Source organism: Pipistrellus kuhlii, unplaced genomic scaffold (assembly GCF_014108245.1).
Source record: "Pipistrellus kuhlii isolate mPipKuh1 unplaced genomic scaffold, mPipKuh1.p scaffold_m20_p_17, whole genome shotgun sequence".
Lineage (NCBI taxonomy): Eukaryota > Metazoa > Chordata > Mammalia > Chiroptera > Vespertilionidae > Pipistrellus > Pipistrellus kuhlii.
In genome coordinates, this window is record NW_023425482.1 from 751551 (window position 1) to 774180 (window position 22630).

The following is a 22630-nucleotide window of genomic DNA, read 5'->3' on the forward strand; positions in this document are numbered from 1 at the left end:
GGACCAGCCAGAAATTAAGCATACAATGTCTGAAATAAAGAATATACAGAAACTCAACTATAGATCAACCAAGAATCAAACCAAAGATCTGGAATATAAGGAAGAAAAAATCACCCGACCAGAGAGGCAGAAAGAAAGAATCCAAAAGTGTGAGGACATTGTAAGGAGCCTCCTGGACGGCTTAAAGCGTACCAACATTCGGATTTTTGGGGTGCAAGAGGAGAGCGAGCAGGATATTGAAGGCTTATTGGAAGAAATAATGATACAAAACCTTCCCTACATGGTAAAAGAAATAGACTTACAAGTTCAGGAAGCATACAGAGCCCCAAACAAGAGGAATCCAAGGACACATCAAGAAACGTCATAATTAAAATGCCAAGGGCAAAAGACAAAGAGAATCTTATAAGCAGGAAGAGAAAAACAGCTAGTTACCTACAAGGGAGTACCCATACTACTGTCAGCTGATTTCTCAATATAAACTATGCAGGCCAGAAGTGATAGGCAAGAAATATTCAAAATGATGAACAACAAGAACCAACAACCAAGATTACTCTACCTAGCAAAGCTATCATTCAGAATTGAAGGGCAGATAAAGAGCTTCACAGACAAGAAAAAGTTAAAGGAGTTCATCAACATTAAACCGAATTACATGAAATGCTGAAGGGTATACTTTAAGGAGAGGGAAGAAGAAATAAGTAAAGTTAAAAATTATGATAAAAAAGACATAAAATACATACCTACCAACAAGCGAACCTAAAAATCAAGTGAATAAAAAATCTGAAGAACAAAATGGACTAGTGAATAGAATCAGGGACATAGAAAGGGATTGGACTAACAATTCTCAGGGGGTGAAGGAAGAGATTGGACAAGTCTTACACCTATGGATGAAGACAGGTGCGGGGAGTAAGGGCATGGGGTGGAGTTGGGGATTAGGTGGAGGTGAGCTATGGGGGAAGAGGGGGAAAGATGAACACCTGTAATAATCTGAACAATAAATATTTATTATAAAAAATGATTCTGAATTTCAGATTCAACTTTTCTCTATAGGTCAACACAACCAGTCTTGCTAGGGCAGCAGCCCTAGCCATGGCCCATAAATACATTATTAAGGTATTCCCTGGTTTTGTCTTTGGTCATGATTTTTCTGTTGACTACAAAGTTACAATAACACATGAGCAGAGTTCAGAGCTAAGTGAAGCACAAGAGATTAAGGAGAGAAAAATCATAGGAAAACCTATCTTTTAGCTAAAATCTTTGTTTTTCTTTCTTTGGGTGACAAATGCAGACAATTTTTAAATGGTGCACAAATATCTGGTTCAATTTCTTAGTTTTAGTATAAAACATTCTTTTTAAAAAGGTAGTAGAGGGGTTCAATATTAGAAAGGACTAAGTTTCATTTAGATAATTAAGTATATTAGGTCTAGTAATAATTAATGTCATTTTCTAATACTTTTTAAAATCTAATTTAAACAATGCAACAAAATTTAATCAACAATATAGTTGCCGTTGTTTTCTACTACTTGTGCCCAACGCTCAGGAAGCATTTTAATCCCTCTGTTGTAAAATTCTTGTGATTTTGATGCAAAAAATTCGGTCAATGCATTTTTGAGGCATTCTTCATTATTAAATTTTTTTCCAAGAAGAAAGTTTTGCAAAGAACGACACAAATGGTAATCGGAAGGGGCAATATCAGGAGAATATGCAGGTTGAGGGAGAACTTCCCATTCCAAGTGGCGCAGTTTTTCAGCAGTGATTCTTGCAGTATGCGGTCGTGCATTATCGTGAAGAATTAACGCCCTTCTGATTAATCAGCACGGGTTCTTTTTCTCTTAAAGCTTGGGCTAACCTTTCCAATTGGGCACTATACACTGCACTTGTAATGGTTTGGTTAGATGGTAAAAGTTCATAATGAAGAATTCCTTTAAAATTCCACCAAACACACAACATCACTTTTTTCGCATGCAAGTCAGGTTTTGGCGTGGGCTGCGGAACCTCATTTTTGTCCAACCATTTGAGGCCACCTTTTCAAATTACCATACAGCACTTCATCTCCGGTAACAATTTGCTCTAAAAACGGCAAACCGTTTTGACGAGAGGAGCGAACTGCAAATTGTGACTCTGATTACGGATGTCGTCGGTCAACTCATGAGGAACCCATTTTCCAAACTTTTGGACTTTGCCAAGTGCACGCAATTGATTGGAAATTGTTTTTTGTGAACAATTTAAAGTTGTCGCAAGCTCTTTTGGTGCAAAATCCTCAAATTACCCAACAAGAGCTTGCGACAACTTTAAATTGTTGTCGCAAGCTCTTGTTGGGTAATTTGAGGATTTTGCACCAACAAGAGCTTGAAGAGCTTCTTGATCAAAATTGGACACACGGCCTTGACCACTCTTGTCATCTAACGAAAAATTTCCCTCGCGAAATTTCTCAAACCAACGCTGGCATTTTCTGGCGCTAACTGCATCTTGACCAAGAGCTCTACAGATGTTTTTTGCAGCCTCACTTGCTTTTCTTCCCAATTGGAACTCGTAAAGCATGCAGTGCCGAATATGCTCTTCATCCGCCATCTTCTTAGCCCTAGTTTTGCAACAAAAACCAAACCAAACACAAACTTTTTCAAGCAAAACTTGTTAATTGCACTTCACAAGTTCTGTAGATACCACGTGTTTGAAGGTTATGTCAATACAAGTCAACGCCAAGCAAGATTTTAAACGAATGTTTAAAAACGACATTAACTATTACTAGACCCGATATAATTCATGGTCATTCCTCCATAAAAGCTTAACAACAACAACAACAACAAAATACACAGTAATGAGGTGGTATTAAGATGTGTAAAAGCTTTTTTAAAAGCAGCTTTTGAAATCAAGCTTAAAATACTGTTTTGCTGATGGTCACCATTATGTAAGAAAATTAATAATATTTACATCAAATTATACTATAAATATAGACCAAAGAAAAAACATTTTCAGGAAGGATTGGTTTACATAATAGAATTCTATTCAGGGTGTGTACAACTTTTCTCATATAATCCTATCCTCTACAAACAGTAACTTGATGGGGAGGGAGGGACTGTTGGGGGCATTCCCTTCACAATGCCTAGGTATATAAAATCATCACATTATACACTTTAAACATCTTAAAATTTTATTTGTTGATTACTATTACATCTCAATAAAGCTGGGTGGGGGTCAGATGGACCCAAAAGGATGTATTTGTCAAAGTACTGGGAGGAATGAAAGTCTGAACGTTGTAACTGAGATCCAGGTGTTAGCATTTAACTCAAACTGTGGAAGTTGTGGGAACTTAAATGCATTTCTTTTTAAAATAAAACAATCACAAACTTATTTTTAATGCACTCACTGTTCCCATGATAATTTACAGGACAGGAAATTTGACATTCCAAAAAGTTGATCTAAAAAGACAAGTTACACAAAGGCTGTGTAAATTTTAACTAAAAGTTATCAAAATTTTCTAAGCTCAAAGGATGTTGTAAAATGTGTAGACAAACATATAGTATACACTGACATGTAAAAATAAATTAAACAGATTTGGATTATGCTATCATTTTTAATTTTAATAAAATAGATACTTTCATACTACATAGAGAACAAGTCCATCTACTCATCAATGAGAAAATTTTAGAAATATTTTCTATAAAAAGTTTACATTTATTGGGAACAAATCCATTGGAACATGATTTCTATAAGTAGTGATCCCATCCTCACCCTCATGATTTTGAGAAACTTTAAAAATACAGAAAAGTACAAAAAAATAAGACAAGATATCCATATTCCACAATCCAGAACTATCCAGTATTTATCTATATTTATCCGCAGTCTCTTCTGCTTTTTAGAGAAGTGGATGTTTACATACAAAAAAATGAAGTCCTCTTTAACCAGTTTCCCACTCTACCCCTCCTACACTCATCCTCTTCCTTTTTCAACTCTTCACACAGCCACTATCATGAGTTTGATCTTTATCCTTGCAATCCATTTAAAAAACATACATACATATATGTATCTATTACCAATATATAGTACTGAATTTTTGTAAGGGAAGTTTTAAACATATTTTATTATTTTTTTACAGAGAGGAAGAGAGAGGAACAGAGAGTTAGAAACATCGATGAGAGAGAATCATCAATCAGCTGCCTCTTGCACACCCTCTACTGGGCATGTGCCCATAACCAAGGTACATGTCCTTGACCGGAATCGAACCCGGAACCTTTTAGTCCACAGGCTGACACTCTATCCACTGAGCCAAACCGGTTTCGGCGTAAGGGAGGTTTTAATTCAAATTTACAAAAATGTCGTGGTATCACAATTGTCATTCTGTCTCTTCATTTTCCTCAATGTTTTTGATACAATTCTCTGTAATACATATAGATCTCATTTGTTACATATCCCATAATAAGTACTTTCTACGTTTTTACTGACGGGCATTTGTTTCCAACTTATTGGCTACCACAAATCGTGCCACAGTAAATAGCCTGGTACATATTTCCTGAGCATACAAACTCAAGAGTAGAAAACCTACATACTTTTAATTCATTATAAGGAATGTTTTCCTACTCCTAGGGTCATAATCATTTCAGGATGCAGCTTTTCAACAGTCCTGTTTGCTTGTTTTTTAAATGTGTTTTTACTGATTTCAGAGAGGGAGAGAAACATCAAAACTGACTGTCTTCTGCACACTCCCTATTGGGGATCAAGCCTGCAATCCAGGTATGTGCCCTGAGTGGGAATGGAATAATTGACCTCTTGGTTCATGGTTTGAGGCTCACCCACTGAGCAACATATGCTGGGCCATAGTCCTCTTTTTAATCCCACGGATTTTACCTTTATGTATAGTTCATGATTTTTTCTTCCTTGGAGAATCAACCACCTCCAAATCATTTTTTAAACAGTCCCATTATCTTCTCTAATTTTAAATTCTAATAAATGCATAGGTATTTCAGAATCTCTTCTCTTCTGTTAAAATAAAGTATTTGCCTTTCTAACATGTATAACTTATTGTTATTACTATGGTGAAGATCTCCAGATCAAGGCAGATAAGACAGTAATAAGCATGTTTTCCCATTCCCAATTTTAGCAGAAAAGTGTCTTAAGTTTCATCATTATTTTACCTGTAGGTTTTTTTTTTTTTTTTTGCTGGGCATAGAATTTTTATGACTTTATCTTCAGTATGAATTTTATGGTATCCCATATGGTTTGTTTTTGCTTATTTGTGACACTTTTCTTCAGAATGATTACTTTGACGTGCTTGCCACATGCTGTAAATTCCTGATGAATTACTTTCCAATTTTTAAGATATTTACAGAGGTTTTAATGAGTATGAATTTTCTGGTGTCTAATGTGGTGTGACTTTTGGCTGAAAGCTTTCCCACACTCACTACATTGATAAGGTTTCTTACCTGTGTGAATTCTCAAATGCAGAGCAAGGGTTGAGAATTGAGAGAAAGCTTTCCCACATTCATTACATCCATAGGGCTTCTCACCTGTATGGCTTCTTGCATGCACAGTAAGAGATGAACTTTGAGAGAAAGCTTTCCCACATACATTGCATTCATAAGGCTTATCACCTGAATGAATTCTCACATGTACAATAAGTGATGTTCGTTGAGAGAAGGCTTTTCCACATTCATTACATTCATAAGGTTTTTCTCCAGTGTGAATGTTTTGGTGCTTTATGAGATACTTCTTTTGCCCAAAAGCTGTTCCACATTCACTGCATTTAAAGGGTTTCTCACCAATATGAATTTTCTCATGCTCAGTAAGGTTTGATTTGCCACTGAAGGTTTTCCCACATTCCTTACATACAAAGGGCTTCTCTCCTGTGTGAGTTCTCTGGTGTCTGATGAGGTTTGACTTCTGAATGAAAGCTTTCCCACAATCTTTACACTCAAAAGGTTTCTCACCAGTGTGAATTTTCTGATGGGTAAGAAGGTTTTCCTTCTGGCTGAACGATTTTCCACATTCATTACATTCAAAAAGCTTCTCTCCAGTATGGGTGTTCTGATGTTTAATAACATACTGCTTTTGGCTGAAGGCTTTTCCACATTCATTACATTCAAAAGGTTTCTCTCTATTATGAAAATGTTCATGCTCAGTGAGATTTGATTTGTGGCTGAAGACTTTCCCACATACCTTACAAGCAAAGGGGTTTTCCCCACTACAAATTCTCTGCTGACTGTGCTCTGACATCTGAAAAGAAGCTTTCCAACATTCACAAGTTCTCTTTCCTGTATGAATTTTTTGATAAATGAGGATTTACTTTTGGCTGAAGGTATTTCCACATTTCTTACATTAGTAGATATTCTCTGTGTGTGACTTTCAAAGTAAAGGATAGATGTGAGATAAAACTTTATTGTACCGAGTTCAAAGCTTTCTCTCAAAGTATAAATATTCTAATACTCAGTGAATTGCTATATTTAGTGGTTTCTCTTCAGTATCAATTTTTTTTCTGCTCAGTGAAATGTCATCTCCCTAAAGACTTTTCAATATTCCTTAGAAGCGCAAGGTTTTTCTTCAGCCTGATTTCTACAATTCATAAGGTGTGCCACAAGTGAAAGTATTCTCACATTCAGTAAGTTCACAGGGTATGAATCTAGTACGAATGTTCTGGTATCTGATGGGGTTCAAACTTTTTAACTGATTTACATTTAAACAGGGTTATTACCATAAGGAGAAAGTGTGGCAAGATTTTCAAATCAATAAAATTGACGATTTGTTCCTACACAATGCCCTCATGATTAAGTCTAATTGTGTTTCAAATTTTTTCTACGTAAGAAAGAATGTTGCCTTTAAAAGATAAAAGGTCTGAAATCAGAGGAAGTATTTTTCCAATTTTCTTATATTTCCCTCAGTCTGTACTTTACTGAAGACGATGCAACGTGACCAAAGTCTTGCTGCCCCTCTAGCTGCTCTTCATCTTCTCAGGCTTTTTCTAAAATGAAATACAAAAGAAACATCATTAAAGAGTTAATATATAAAGTGAACTGCAGGTGGCACCTGGTAAGCACTCAATAAATGTTAGCATTATGTTATCATTATTTATGAATTTACCATTACTAGTAATAAAATTTCAGATTATACTTTTTGTGGTTAACTCTGTTAGCCCATTTCAAAATATTAAAGAAGCCTCATGTCTAATGTCTTCAACTAAGTTTTGAGAAGGAAACCATTGAGAAGGATATCTAGGTAGAAAATTAATATTCAATGGTTCACAAAATTTAGGGAACTCTTGCAAAACATTTCTCATTTCATAATTCAAGCAGTGAATGTAACAAACAATGAAGAATTAAACTGACAAAGTCTAGCTATGATACCGAAGAAAGGGGAAGGATTATTCCCTAATAATTTCATTAAATGACAAAAGGCAAAATGGTTCAAACTCAAGAAAAAAGGATATATAATATGACAAAAGACATCAACATACACAGATATTAGCAATTTTAAAAATATATTTTTTATTGATTTTAGAGAAGGAGGGAGTGGGAGAGAGAAACATCAATGATGAAAAGAATTGTTGCTCGGCTACCTACTACATACCCCTTACTAGGGATTGAGCCCACAATCCTGGCATGTGCCCTTGATTGGAATCAAACCTCGGATCCTTGAGTCCGCAGGCATTCTACCCATTGAGCAAAACCAGCTAGGGCTTAGCAATTTTTTAATAGCATAAATCAAATGAAAGATTTTCAACACATAGATCTCAGCAAGTCAAAATAACAAAGGTATTGCAGAAGAGGATGCCAAGGTCAGCAAGCCAATATGTACCACAAATTGTCAAAGACTCAAAAATTGGAGGAAAATCAAGTACCTCGAATAAGAAATAAAGGATGGTGGATGAAAAAAAATGTTGTAGGAGGAGCAGTTGGACCGCTACACTCCCAGTGAGAACACAGGAACAATCCTTTATATGAAATGGAAGTTATATTCTGCATAAATTTAATCAGAGAAGCTTCAGACTCAGGGGACACCCAATAAATGAAATGCCTTGGAAGAGGTGCTACACTGAAACCAATGTGATTAAATCTGTATATAATATGGTGAGACCATCACCATCTTTCTGGAAATGATGCAAAAATAAATGTTGGCAACTAGGTATATGTAAATATGTGAGCAGAACGTGAAAAGATCTTTCTTTGAACAAACTGAAAGCGCCATGAAAAGCCTCAGGAGAATGCCCCTCTAAGACAATAACTGTTGAGTGTATTCGTTTCTTTTGCTAAAACAAAGGATCTGGCTAAACCGAAGTTCTTGAGAATAAAAACAGTATAATTCTTCTTCAAGGAGACCCTGGATCCATAAGGCATTTTTCTTCCCATCTATTGAAACCTACCAGAGGATTAGAAGCACCCAGGCATAAGAGTTTACCTATTAGTGAATAATTCTTAAATATGACGGTATAGCCAATATTGCACAGACATTTGAGGAATACCACTAACATGAAAGATCAACATCAAGAGAAAAAAAAAATCCTCTAAGGAAATAAAAGGCTAAATAAACAGAAACTTAAAACCAATCACTGCTATCCTATATAATAACACCTAATATGCTAAGTATCAACCATTCAACCAATCAAAGCATAACATGTTAATGACTAGAGGCCCAGTGCACAAAATTTATGCATGGGGGGGGTGTGTCCCTCAGTCCAGCACTCTCTCCAATCTGGGACACTTCGAGGGATGTCCGACTAAATGCGAAGTCGGACATCCCTCTCACAATTGAGGACTAATGCTTGCCTGCCTGCCTGATTGCCTCTAACCACTTCTGCCTGCCAGCCTGATCACCCCCTAAACACTCCCCTGCCTGATCAATGCCTAACTGCTCCCTTGCAGGCCTGCCCCCCCCCAAACTGTCCTCCCCTGCCAGTCTAGTCACCCCTAACTACCCTCCCCTGGTGGAGTGATCACCCACAACTGCCCTCCCCTACCGGCACTCTTGTGTCCACATGGGGGTGGCCATGTTGTATGTTGGAGTGATGGTCAATTTGCATGTTGCTCTTTTATTAGATAGGATATGCTAAGGCTGATCAACTGTTCACTATGATGTGCACTGATCAACAGGGTGCAGTTGACTGGTCGACAGTCGCTATGACGTGCACTGACTGACCACCAGGAGCAGATCCTACAACTGGTAGGTTAGCTTGCTGCTGGGGTCCGACCAATTGGCACTGAGTGAGATGGGCCAGAGATGCCCTGGGGCCCTTCCATGGTCTCTCCCCAGCTAGCCAACTTCCCACATCCCTCCTGGCACCAATTGTGCACTGGTGGGGTTCCTTGGCCTGGTCTGTGCTCGCTTGCAATCTGGACCCCCTCAGAGGATGTTGGAGCTGGTTTCGGCCCAATCCCACAGGCCAGGTCAAGCAACCCCACTGTTGCACGAATTCATGCACCAGTCCTCTAGTAAAAATATATTTTATCAGTGAAACAAACAGAATTTTATAAGCAAGAAACAAAGAAAAAATATCTTAGAAATTAAAGTGGAGAGAGAAGGGGAAATTGAGGTAAACAGTATTACCATCCTATCCTATATAATAAGAGGCTAATATGCAAATAGACTGAACATGAACAACCGGTCGCTATGACATACATATGCTGACCCCCGGGGGTGGGGGTGTGAGGAACATGGTGGGCATTGGCCACGGTGGGATGGTGGATCAGGTGAGCAGGGGTGACAGACCAAGATGGGGTGACAGACCAAGATGGGGCAGCAGCCCCACTTGCATCTGCTGCCAGTGTCAGAGCTGCTGCTCACACCTGCTGCCAGGACTACGCCATCAGCAAGTGCAAGCAGCAGTTACAGGCCCCAATCACCCCTCAGGGCTTCTCCACCTTCCCCTGCTCCTGATGTGTCATCAGGGCAGCAGCCACCACTTATACCTGCTGACAGTGCCAGCCCCAATCACTCCACTTAGCCGGGCTGGCTGGCACTGTCAGCACATGGGAGCAGGGATGCTGTCACACAGGGAACCAGGGGCCGCGGCGGGAGGGGCAGGGCATGGAGATGGGCTAAGACCAGCCTCTGTGCCCACTGCTACCTTGCAGCCCAAAATTCCTTTCAAGGTGCACAAATTAGTGCACTGGATCCCTAGTTCATTAATAACAGGATCTCCTAAATGAAGAATTACAATGAAGAACTCAGACATGGCAGGTACCTTGTTTGGCCAATGAAATATAAATGTAAGTGATAAGTATTTACTAGTAGAAGTTTTAAGAAGACAAATTCAGAGGATAAACCAAGGTAATATATAGAAAAACTGAGTAAATATCTATGATAACTAGAGTCCCGATCGAATTCCCTTGCTCCCTCAGCATCCTGCTGGTCTCCTGCCATGTTATACACCACCCCCCGATGGTCAGTGCATGTCACAGTGAGTGATAGAACTCCTGGTCTCCTGGTCGAACTCCCAAGGGGACACTTTGCACATTAGCCTTTTATTATATAGGACTAGAGGCCCAGTGAATGAAATTCGTGCACGTAGGGGGAATTGGTCCTCAACCCAGCCTACACCCTCTCCAATCTGGGACCCCTTGAGGGCTATCTCACTGCCCACTGGGATCGGGCCTAAATGGGCAGTCAGACATCCCTCTCACAATTCAAGACTGCTGGCTCCCAACTGCTGGCCTGCCTGCCTTCCTGATTGCCCCTAACCGCTTCTGCTTGCCAGCCTGATCACCCCCTAACTATTCCCCTGCCAGCCTGATTGATGTCCAACTGCTCCCCTGCCAGCCTGTTTGCCCCTAACTGCTGCCCCCTGCAGGCCTGGTCACTCCTAACTGCCCTCCCCTGCAGGCCTGGTTGCCCCCAACAGCTCTCCACTGCAGGCCTGGGTTCCCCAACTGCCCTTCCCTGCAGGCCCGGTCACCCCCAACTTCCTTCCTCTGCTGGCCTAGTCACCCCTAACTGCCCTCACTTATAGACCTGGTCCCTCTCAACTGCCATCCTTTGCTGGCCATCTTGTGTCCACATGGAGGCAGTCATCTTGTGTGTTGGAGTGACGGTCAATCTGCATATTATTTTTATTAGCTAGGATAGAGGCCTAGTGCACAGGTGGGGGCCAGCTAGTTTGCCCTGAAGGATGTCCTGGATCATGGTGGGGGTTCCCTTGGGATGTAGGGTGGCCTGGGCGAGGGGCCTGTGGTTTGCAGGCTGGCCATGCCCCCTGGAGACCCAAGTGGAGGTCTTGGTATCTGGGATTTATTTATCTTCCACAATTGAAACTTAGCTTGGAGTGGAGCCAAGCTCCCTGCTTGCGCCATGGTGGCAGCCATTTCTATTGGAATTTATGTATCTTCTATAATTGAAACTTTGTAGCCTGGAGTGGAGGCCAAGGCAGGCTAGGGCTTCAGAAGCTTGGCTTCCTCCATCACCGGGGAAAACCCTAGCCTCCTGCTCTTTCCAGCTCTGTGGCTGCTGCCATTTTTGTTTGGATTTATTTATCTTCAATCATTGAAACTTTGTAGCCTTGAGTGGAGGCCAGAGCCAGCCAGGGCGGGCCAGACAGCTTTCTCCATTGCCTCCTGCTGGCTCTGTGACTTCAACCATCTTGGTTGGGTGAATTTGCATACTCACTCCCGATTGGCTGGTGGGCATAGCAGAGGTATGGTAATTATATGCATATGCACATACCATATTTTCCGGCGTATAAGATGACTTTTGAAATGAAAAAAAGTCAACCGAAAATCGGGGGCAAAAGACCAAAATTGCACAAAAATTATCTGCAGATCTTGACGGCAAAGTAAGTCTTTTCTTTGAAGTGGGGGGTAGTCTTATACAGTGAATATAGGCCTAATCCTATGTTTTAACTGTAAAATTAGGGGGTCGTCTTATACACCAGAAAATAAGGTACTTCTGTTGTACACCTGGGAAAATCATTTAGTTTTAAGCTAAAGTAGCAACTTTTTCACAGATACCATTAATTGACTTAAATAAATTAATGAGTACCTTAAAAGCTATAATTATTCAGATTTGGGAATGGTTTATTAGGTACTATCTTCAAGAAAAACAAAATAAGACAATCCTTTAAAGGAAAAAACTGACAATATACATATATGTTGCCAATGATAAAATTTGAGTTTTCAAGAAAAAAAAATTAGAATTTTGAAAAATTGGTATCTTCCACAAGACTGATAGCTTCCAAATTCTTAAAAGACTTTTATAATGAGATTGGTGGTAATGCTAATAAAATTTGATGTTTTGAAGCCATATAATGAGATACATCTATATTTAAAAGATTGGCATAATTCAATTAACCAATACATGATGTTACATGCACTCCAAGTTTAAGATAGATCACAAGTTTAAGACATGGATTTCTTGTAAAAGGATGAAGAAATCTGTTATAATTTCAAATTCCACATTGAGACTAATCTTGCCAAGTGTAGATGGAATACAAAAAAATTCCACAAATTATCTGAAAAGGCTATTTTAAAATACTTCTCCCGGAATGAAGTCAGAGGAATGGCAGCATGAGAGGAACCCTTGGCCTCCCCTTCTGAAATTTCAATAAGTTAACCAATTATAATTCAACAAAAAATTCCCTGCTAAATACAGAGGCACACACGAAAGACCCAGGCATTGAAACATCTAAAAGTGGGCAACCAGGAATAAACAGAGAGACAAGAAGGGTTTAGAAAAGCACAGATGCCCGAAGACACAACCCTGAAGCTGGGATTTCCTGGCTTGGTCTGGAGAGGAGGAAGTTGGTGATAATAGGCGCTTCATTTGGTCAGGAGAAAAGAGAGCTGGGAGGGATTGGGGGAGAGCAGGCCAGCAGGGCAAGCAGCAAAAGGAGTGAACCTTATCGAAAAAGTCAGCAGATGGAAAACAGTCTAAAAAATTAAATTAGGAATACAGCTTCCATATGACCCATCAAGCCCTTTCCTGAATATATACCCAAAATCTCAAAATCATCTATTAGCAAAAATACATGCACTATTATGTTCATGGTGGCCAAGACATGAAAACAACCGAAGTATCCTGCAATAGAGGATGGGATAAAGACGTTGTAGTAGCCCAGCCTGTGGCTCAGTGGTGAACATCATCCTATGAACCTGGAGGTCTTAGTTTGATTCCTGGTCAGGGCACATGCCCAGTAAGGAACATGCAGGAGATAGGCTGAGCAATGATTTTCTCTCATCACTGATGTTTCAATCTCTGTCCCTCTCCTTTTCTTTCTTTCTTTCTTTTTTTTTTTTTTTAATATATTTTATTGATTTTTCACAGAGAGGAAGAGAGAGGAATAGAGAGTTAGAAACATCGATGAGAGAGAATCCTCGATCAGCTGCCTCTTGCACAACCCCTACTGGGGACGCACCCGCAACCAAGGTACATGCCCTTGACCGGAATCGAACCCGGGACCCTTCAGTCTGCAGGCCAATGCTCTATCCACTGAGCCAAACCGGTCCCGGCTCCTTTTCTCTTTAAAATTAAATTAAATTAAATTAAATTAAATTAAATTAAAAAATAAAAAAATTTTAAAAATTAAAAATAAAATAAAATAAAATAAAAAATTAAAATAAATAAAATAAAATGAAATAAAAGATGTAGAATATACATACAATGGAATACTACCGAGCCAAAAGAAAAGATAAAATACTACCATTTGCAACATGGATGGACCTTGAGAATATTATGCCAAGTGAAATAAGTCAGTCAGAAAAACTCATGAACACAAAACAGCAATGTGGTGGTTCCCAGAGGGAAGGAGGTGGGGGGAGAAGATAGTCCTAATATATGGTGACAAGAGAACATGTGATTTTTTTTTGGTGGGTAGGGAGATGTGCATGGTGTAATACACAGATCTTATAACAAAGAAACCCACACCTGAAACCTGTATGATCATGTTGACCAAAGTCACCTCAATAAATTTAATTAAAAAAAACTCAATTTAAAAATAAATAATACTTCTCCCACCCAGCTGATGTGACTCAATGATTGAGTGTCAACAATTTTGATTCCTGGCCAGGACCATGTGCAGTTGCGGGCTTGATCCCCTGTGAAGGCAGCTGATCAATGTTTCTCTCTCATTGATGTTTTAATCTCTCTCCCTTCCCTTCTTCTCTAAAATCAATGGAAACATATTAAAATATATACACATACGCACATATATACTTATCCCTTTTCTAACTATATCTGTATGAAGCCACAATTTTTAAAAATACTTCAACTAAAACAGGTTATAACAGAAGAAATGAGGTAACAACAGTCTTCTATTAAGCCAGATAGTAAAGATATTTACAAATGTGCAAAGTGATGTAACTCTTCTCACTACCTTTTTTCATTTTGGAAAACATTTTAAAAATATTTTTTTATTGATTTTAGAGAGAGAAGAAGGGAAAGGGAGAGATACCAGTATTGGGGATTAAGCCCACAACTTGGGCAAATGCACTGACTGGGTTGACGCTCAACCACTGAACCACACCAGCCAGGCAATACTTAATTATTTTTACCAAGAAATGTAATAGCCGAAACCGGTTTGGCTCAATGGATAGAGCATCGGCTTGGGAACTGAAGGGTCCTGGGTTCGACTCCGGTCAAGGGCATGTACCTTGGTTGCGGGCATATCCCCAGTAGGGGTTGTGCAAGAGGCAGCTGATCGATGACTCTCTCTCATTGATGTTTCTAACTCTGTATCTCTCTCCCTTCCTCTCTGTACAAACTCAATAAAATATATTTTTCTTTTAAAAGAAAAAGAAATGTAATATAATTGGCCTTGGCCTGGTAGTTCAGATGGTTAGAGTATTGTCCTGATATGCCAAGGTTGCATGTTCAATCCCCAGTCAGGGCACATATAAGAATCTACCAGTGAATGCATAAGTAAGTGGAACAACAAACCAATGTTTTTCTCTCCCTTCCTCTCTCTAAAAAAAAATCAATCTATAAAATTAAATTAAAAAATTCAAAAAAGAAACGTAAGTTTACATTATTAAGAATATTATTTGTAGTAGTTTTTAAAATATATTTTTAATAATTCCAGAAAGAAAAGGAGAAACATCAATGATGAAAGAGAATCATTGATTGACTACCTCCTGCATGCCCTGACTAGGAATCGAACTGTGACCTCCAGGTTCATAGGTCAAGACTCAACTACTGAGCCACACCAGCGGGGCAATAAATATGCCTTTCTTGATTGGACTAAAGTTTATCTTTTTAAAAAAATATATATTTTATTGATTTTTCACAGAGATGAAGAAAGAGGGATAGAAAGTTAGAAACATCGATGAGAGAGAATCATCGATCAGCTGCCTCTTGCACACCCCCTACTGGGGATGTGCCTGCAACCAAGGTAATCGAACCCGGGACCTTTCAGTCCACAGGCCGATGCTCTATCCACTGAGCCAAACCGGTCCCGGCTAAAGTTTATCTTTTTAAAGGCTTGACTGATCATATCACAAGGACCATGAGGAAAATAAATAACCCAGACATAATATAATACTGGTTTGAAGTGATCTCTGGGCCTAAAAATAATGAACTAAAATCTCTCATTTGAGAGAAAAACCAAGATGGCGGGAAAGGTAAACAACTAATCTGCCACCTCACACAACAATTTCAAAACTACAACTACAACTAAAAGACAAAACGTCTATCACCCAGAACCACGGGAAAGCTGGCTGAAAGGAAGTCTACGAGTAGAAGGAAAGAGAAAGGAGCACAAGCGCTGAAAAGCTCAGGTACAGAGGCAGGAGAATCGGGTTGATGGCAGGCGACTGGGTGCACGGCTTTTTTTCAACCTGAGGGGAAACAAGCTCCCAATCACTCTGAAATCCAGTTTCGGGGGACATCTGTCGGTCATCGGGTCCCAAAGTGAGGGTGTCTTTTTTGCAGAGGTGCACGCAGCAATCGTTGTTTACTACGCTGGACTATGAAACTCTGAAAGGCAGAGAAGGCTGACGGCAGCCATTGCTGTTTGCCAAGCCCCAGCTTAGTGATGCCCTGAGACCCTGCCCTACCCTACCCTGAGGCCCCGCCCCGCATATTCTACAAACCTGCCCAGGCTCTACACAGTGGCCTGCACTGTAGCAGCTTTAACAAAATAAACTGCAGCCCTAGTCAGACTGCTCCAAAACCGCCAAGTCCCAAGCAAAGAGGAGAAAACTGTATGTAGTTCTTTCAAGATGGCCTCAGACAGTAACTGACCTGCACCCCATTAGAGATCCAGAATAGTGTATCAAGTGGTTGGTGTGAGATGACACCAGATTTCAACTACTCTCGTAAGGGACACATTCAAGAGGCAGATTGGAACAAGTCCTGCCCCATAAATGAGTCTCCAGACAGCAATTCTTCCATTATAGATACAGCGGGTCCTCACAGCCAATTGGCCTGGAGGTCAATTCCTCCCAGTGACACCAACAACAATCAAGACTTAACTACAACAAGGCGGTACACACATTCTACAAAGGGGTGCACCAAGTGTGTCCATATCAGGTAACTGTGAGGCTGACCCATTGAACCATATAGACACTCAGCACACAAAGCTACCCTACCAACTCAGGGAAGCAACGAAAATGAGGAAACAAGGAAACAGATCCAAATGAAAGAAATGGAGGAGAACAAACGACTGGACATAAGAATTCAAAACCACGGTTACAAGGTTTTTCAAGAATTTTCTAGAAAAGGCTGATAAATTTAGTGAGACCCTCGAGAAAATGGAAAAGGACCAACTAGAAATTAAACATACACTGACTGAACTTAAAAAATGTTACACAGAGACTCAACAGCAGTCTAGAAGAACGAAGAATCAAGTTAAAGATTTGGAATACAAAGAGGCAGAGAACTCTCCTCCGGAGAAGCAAGAAGAGAAAAGAATCCAGAAAGTTGAAGACAGTGTAAGGAGCCTCTGGGAGAACTTCAAGCGTACCAACATCAGAATTATGGGGATCCAAGAAGAAGAGAGAGACAGCAAGACACTGAAAACCTATTTGAAGAAATAATGACCGAAAACTTCCCCCACCTGGTGAAAGAATTAGACTTAGAAGTCCAGGAAGTGCACAGAACCGGAAACAAGAGGAATCCAAAGAGGACCACACCAAGACATATCATAATTAAAATGCCAAGAGCAAAAGACAGAGAATTTTACAAGCAGCAAAAGAAAAACAGTTACCTACAAGGGTATCAGCTAATTTCTCAACAGAAACTATGCAGGCCAGACAGGAGTGGCAAGAAATATTCAAAGTGATGAATAGCAAGAACCTACAACCAAGATTACCCAGCAAAGTTATCATTCAGAATTGAAGGGCAGATAAAGAGCTTCACAGATCAGAAAAAAGCTAGAGTTCATCACCACCAAACCAGTATTATATGAAATGCTAAAAGGTATTCTTTAAAAAGAGGAAAAAGAAGAAAAAAGGTAAAGATAAAAATTATGAACAAATATATATCTATCAACAAGTGAATCTAAAAGTCAAGCTAAAAATCTGAGGAACAGAATAAACTGGTGAATATAATAGAATCAGGGGCATAAAATGGAAGGGGATTGATAATTCTCAGGGGGGAAAGGAGTATCTGAGTGGGGGGTATAGGAAGAGACTGAACAAAAATCATAAACCTATGGATGAGGACAGCATGGGGGAGGTAAGGGCAGATGGTGGGGTGGGGACTGGGTGGAGGGGAGCCATTGGTGGGGGGGTAATAAAAAGAAGAAACGATTGTAACAATCTGAACAATAGATTAAATTTAAAAAAAATAAAATAAAATCTGTAATTTGTATAGGATATTAGTGATTTCACTGTCTGACACAATGAGAATGAAGACAATTAGATAGCTGTTTATCCTATAAAGAAGTAATATTAAGACAAAAGGGTTAAAGGTGCCAAAATAAAAATTAATATTATAAAAAGAATTACTTCAAACTTCAGAATGAATGAGTCTTTTCTGGGAATCAATTTATACAGGGGAGGAGGAAAGGTGAAATGCAGTATTCTAGGAGCCACCTCCAGCAAGAGGGTAAAGAGAAGAAAGAAAAAAGCAAAAGATAAAATAACAGAAAGATAAAGCAACATTTCTGATCATCTAAGTATCAATCAAGCAGGAGAAAATTCCTAAAGGAGCAGCTCAAATATCAAATTAATACTGTTATAAAATGGTAAAATAAAAACATCTTTGCCCACTATTCCTGTATGTAAAGAAAAAAGACACAGAAAAAGGAAAACTGCATTATGTGCAAGAGTAGAAATCTACACTAATTAAAGAGAAATATGCAAATTGACCAGCACTTTGAGACACCCATCAGCCAATCAGAAGTGAGTATGCAAATTGACCAAAGATGGCAGCAGCCCCACACATGCAGGCAAGGAGCAGCTGGGCGGGATGGGACGCCTGCTACGAGAGGGGATCGGTCTAAACGGACAGTTTAACATCCCTTGAGGGGTCCCAGATTGGAGAGGATGCAGGCTGGGCTGAGGGACACCCTCCACACCCCGTGCATGAATTTCGAGCACCAGGCCTCTAGTTATTTAATATAAACAACTGCTTAGTATGTTAAGCAGGGAATAAAACTATAGAAATCAGTAAGCATATACAATGACTCCATTCATAACAGCAATATAACAGATAAAATACCCAGAAATAAATTTAGTAAGAAGTGTCTAAAACCTATATAAAGAAAATTTGAAAACATTCCCATGGATGGGAGTATTTAACATCATAAAGATCTAATGTCCCTTTTCCCTAAGTGATAAGTTTAATGCAATACCAATAAAAATAAGGTGTTTTGTCCCCCCCCCCAAATAAGCCGATTTAAACATTTACATAGAAAAACAAACAAGCAAAAATAGCTAGAAAACTCTGCAAAGAATTAGAGTTAAATAGTGGTACACAAATATAGACTGGAAGATGGAGAAAAATGTAAGTCCAGAAACAGACTAAATACATGAGAATTTAGTATATGATCAAAATGGAATCTTAAAACAGTAAAGTTAAGACCTTGAAATAAATGGTATTAGAAGAAATGGGTAGCCAATTGGAAAAAGATAAATCTGGATACACACAATACCATATACCAAGGTAAACTCTAAATAAATTAATAAAATTAACAAAAGGTATAAATATGAAAACAAAACCCTATAAAAATGTTAGCCTTGTAAGTATTTGCAAGCATAGGTGAAATCTGGAGTGAGAAAGGCATATTATGACCATAAATTTAAAAATTCATAAATCTAACTACATAAAAATAAAAATTTACCTCCGGATTCTACATTAAGAAATTACCACAATGAATAGTATCTAAACACACATTTAAAACTGGGGGAAAATTTTTGCAACTCATTCACATAAAGCTAAACTTTCTAATGTAACGTAACGAGTAGAATAAAAAGCTACCTCCCCCCCAAGAAAAATGGGAAATGGGATAGAAACAAATAGTTCCCAGATAAACACATGTAATCCTTAAACATATGGAAGATACTCAAACTCACTAATAATGAGGTATGTACATTAAACCTACGCTGAGATACCAATTTTCACTTATGCCTTTGGCAAAAACAAACCAATAATATAAAATTAGTTATTTAACACTACACTCTGATGGTTAAGGTTCTGAGAGAAAAGGTACTCTTGTACTTTGCTAATGGGCATTACCGTATTTTTCGGACCATAAGACGCACTTTTTTCCCCCCAGAAGTGGGGGGGGAAAGTCCCTGCGTCTTATGGTCCAAACATAGCCTACACATATACTTTTAAAAAAAAAGTTTTTTTACTTGCCCGGCTCTGTGTGGTCTCTGTGTGCTTGCCCGGCTCTAAAATGGCTCTAAATGCTGCTGTTTACTTTTTGTAGGGGTGTCGAACTCAATCAGAGAAGGGGCCAAAATCTAAAATCCAGCCTAAATCACGGGCCGAATGGTTTACTGAACAGTCATAAACTGTCATTGTGATGGAAACGCAGCGGAGTGCAGTGATGACAGCGCGGTGCGGCCCACATCGCAAGGCCTGGCAGGACGGATTTGGCCCGCGGGCCTTGTGTTTGACACATGTGCTTTACAGGGTTGATTACATGTGTTTATGACTGTGATGTTGGGTTTTAATGCACATAAAATATTTTAGGACACTATTTGTTTCAGAATCTTTTTTTCTTCATTTCCCTTCTCTAAAAACTGGTGCGTCTTATGGTCCAGAGCGTCTTATGGTCTGAAAAATACGCTAAGTACTTAGCTACATGGACAACTCCACTTGTATCAATCTACTTTAGAGATACTTCTGCATTAAGTACAAAATGACACAGATTTTTAAAAAATTCATTATAGTTAGTAGCAGCTAAAGATTAGAAACAACCCAAATGCAGAACAAAATAACGTCCAATATCTGAATGAACTATGCTATATGCACATAATAACATCTTATTTATTCAGCAGTTACAAAGAAAAAAAAGGTAACGATTAAGAAAAGGCATCTCCAGGACATATTGTTAAGTGAAGGAAGTGAGAAAGTGATGCATATAGTATGCTAACATTAATGTAAGGAGGGTGGGGAATAGGAGAAAAGAATAAATATACACCAGCAGCCCAACAAACAAAAAATTCACTTGATAAACAAGAAAATATATGTAATTGAAAAGAAGAATGTGATAGAGGAGGGGAATAGAATGAGATATCTCTGAAATATATTTTTTGTTACATCAGAAATGCATTACTATTCTAAATAATCAAATTAATTTTTTAAAAAGCAATCCTTGAACTTGAGAACAAATTGAAGAAACAAACCCAACTGTTAACTTGGTGATATAATTCCTCAAAAAAAGAATTTAACTCAAATGACTTAAGAACAGAGAATTCTAACTATACTTTGTTAGTGGGATGCTTTCTAAAGAAAAAATCAGTATAAAGAAATTTCTCACATGATATAGTATTTATGGTTATTATTAATATCTGCATTATTTTGAAACCATTTTCTTTATAATGCAAGATAAAGCTAAGAAAATAAGTATTTATGTTAACTTGTTTCAGAATTTTTATAAAATACAACTAGGAGCTAATTAGTAAGTAATTAGTACTTTTATATTGAATTAGAAATAATAATGTGAACTCAGGGTTTTTAAAAATAGATTTCCTAGCTCTGTTACTGAAGTGGCCTTAAAACAATGTTACCTCTACAGCAATTAAAAAAAAAAAAAAAATGCAGTGCCCAGATCTTGATCTCTAACACTATTCTCCAATGAAAGGAACTAGAGCTCTTTGGAGACATGGCCATTTCCATGCCTGGAAGGGAAAGTATAAAATGGGTCTAGATAAGAAATTGAATGGTGGCATGTCAAAATGAAACAGGAGTTAGCTTAAAAGAATGTCCCTGAATTAAAACTGTTGCAAAGAAAACTACCTACAGTTATTAAGAGGATTGTCCAGTACACCAAAAAGGTTGAAGGTTCAATTCCTGATAAAGGCACATACCTAGGTCATGGGTTCAATCCCTGGCCGAGGCACACACAGGAGGCAACCTATCAATGTTTCGCATATCAACATATCTCCCTCTCTCTCTCCCCCCCTCTCTCCCCTCTCCTCTTCTCTCTTCTCCCCTTCCCTTCCTCCCTCCCCAAATCAATTTAAAAAATGTCTTCAAGTGAATTCTAAAAATTAAAAATAAAATGACATTTAAATAAATAAAAGACAGGACATTTTAGAAACAATTTAAGGTAGCAATAAAATAAATGTAGAACCAAACTGAAATAACAACTAACATAGACTGGCAGAAAGGGTGGAGGCATGAATGGGCTAGCCTGGCTCCCACAGACAGCAAACTGAAGTTCCAGAGGGCTATCTCAGCTGTGGGGGGTTCCCAGACCAGAGCACCAGAACTGAGAAAGGTGACCGACCACATAACATCTGCTGTGAAAAGCAGCAGAGCTGCTGTCTGCTAGGGAGAGGCTGCAAATGCAAACACTCTCTTAAGGGGCTAACACACAAATTTTGTGTGCAGCCACTCAGGCTCTGGCATAGGGAGGGCAGAATGGCTTGGAGTGTGTGAGTAGAAGCCAGGATTCGGGGCTCTGGGGTTGGAGTTCAGAGAGCAGACACCCCTGTTTCTTGTGCTGAGTCATTCTCTCATGCTGTGAAGGACATCTTTCACACGCAGATTTTTGCTATCTAGGTGATTTGCTTGGGGGGGAGGAGGGGATAGAGAAACAGCAGTTGCCTCTCCCAATTAAAACACCTTTTGCCCCACCTTGTGGTCAACAACCCGAGGTTAATCCAGTCTCACAGTGAATGGCACTACAGGCAGAGGGGGTCTCTGGAGACTTTGAATCTTTGACTAATCTAATCCCAGGCCTGGGGCTAGGCACAGCAGACACTGGTGCACAATTTGATGCTTCCCAAAGGCATCCAGCTCCTGCAGAGGGAGTCACAAGCTGGAAATCACTTATAGCTCAAAACAGGGTATTCAGGGCGAGTCACAAATAACATCTGACACTGTCCTGCACTAGATTGGAAGGCGTAGCAGATTTACCTAATCCACAGACACAAATCAAAACAGACGGCTAAAATAAGGAGACAAAAAAAAAAGAAAAAAGCCCCAAATGAAAGATCAGAATAAAAAGGAGATAAGAAATATAACAAACCACATGAAATAGTTTCTAGGAATGCAGCACTGAGCTCATCTGGAGAAGAAGCCAGTCTAGCCTACTGGAGGATAA

At 39.1% G+C, this 22630-nt stretch overlaps 1 protein-coding gene and 1 long non-coding RNA gene across 5 annotated transcripts in view; one reads left to right on the forward strand and one right to left on the reverse strand.

The window, feature by feature from the left end:
• Positions 1–3927: 3927 nt before the first annotated feature.
• LOC123652462 lies at positions 3928–4976 on the forward strand. Its single transcript, XR_006741813.1, has 2 exons — positions 3928–4062; positions 4289–4976. It is a non-coding gene; the product is annotated as an uncharacterized LOC123652462 (long non-coding RNA).
• Positions 4977–5123: 147 nt separating this feature from the next.
• The window catches only part of ZNF146 (zinc finger protein 146), a 39312-nt gene continuing 21805 nt past the window's right edge, over positions 5124–22630 (reverse strand). For all 4 annotated transcript variants that reach the window (XM_036440344.2, XM_045582497.1, XM_036440345.2 and 1 more), the window contains one exon: positions 5124–6949. In XM_036440344.2, coding sequence (XP_036296237.1) covers positions 5329–6207 — 879 coding nt within the window. In that variant the 5' untranslated portion in view covers positions 6208–6949 and the 3' untranslated portion in view covers positions 5124–5328. The remainder of the gene's footprint in view (positions 6950–22630) is intronic.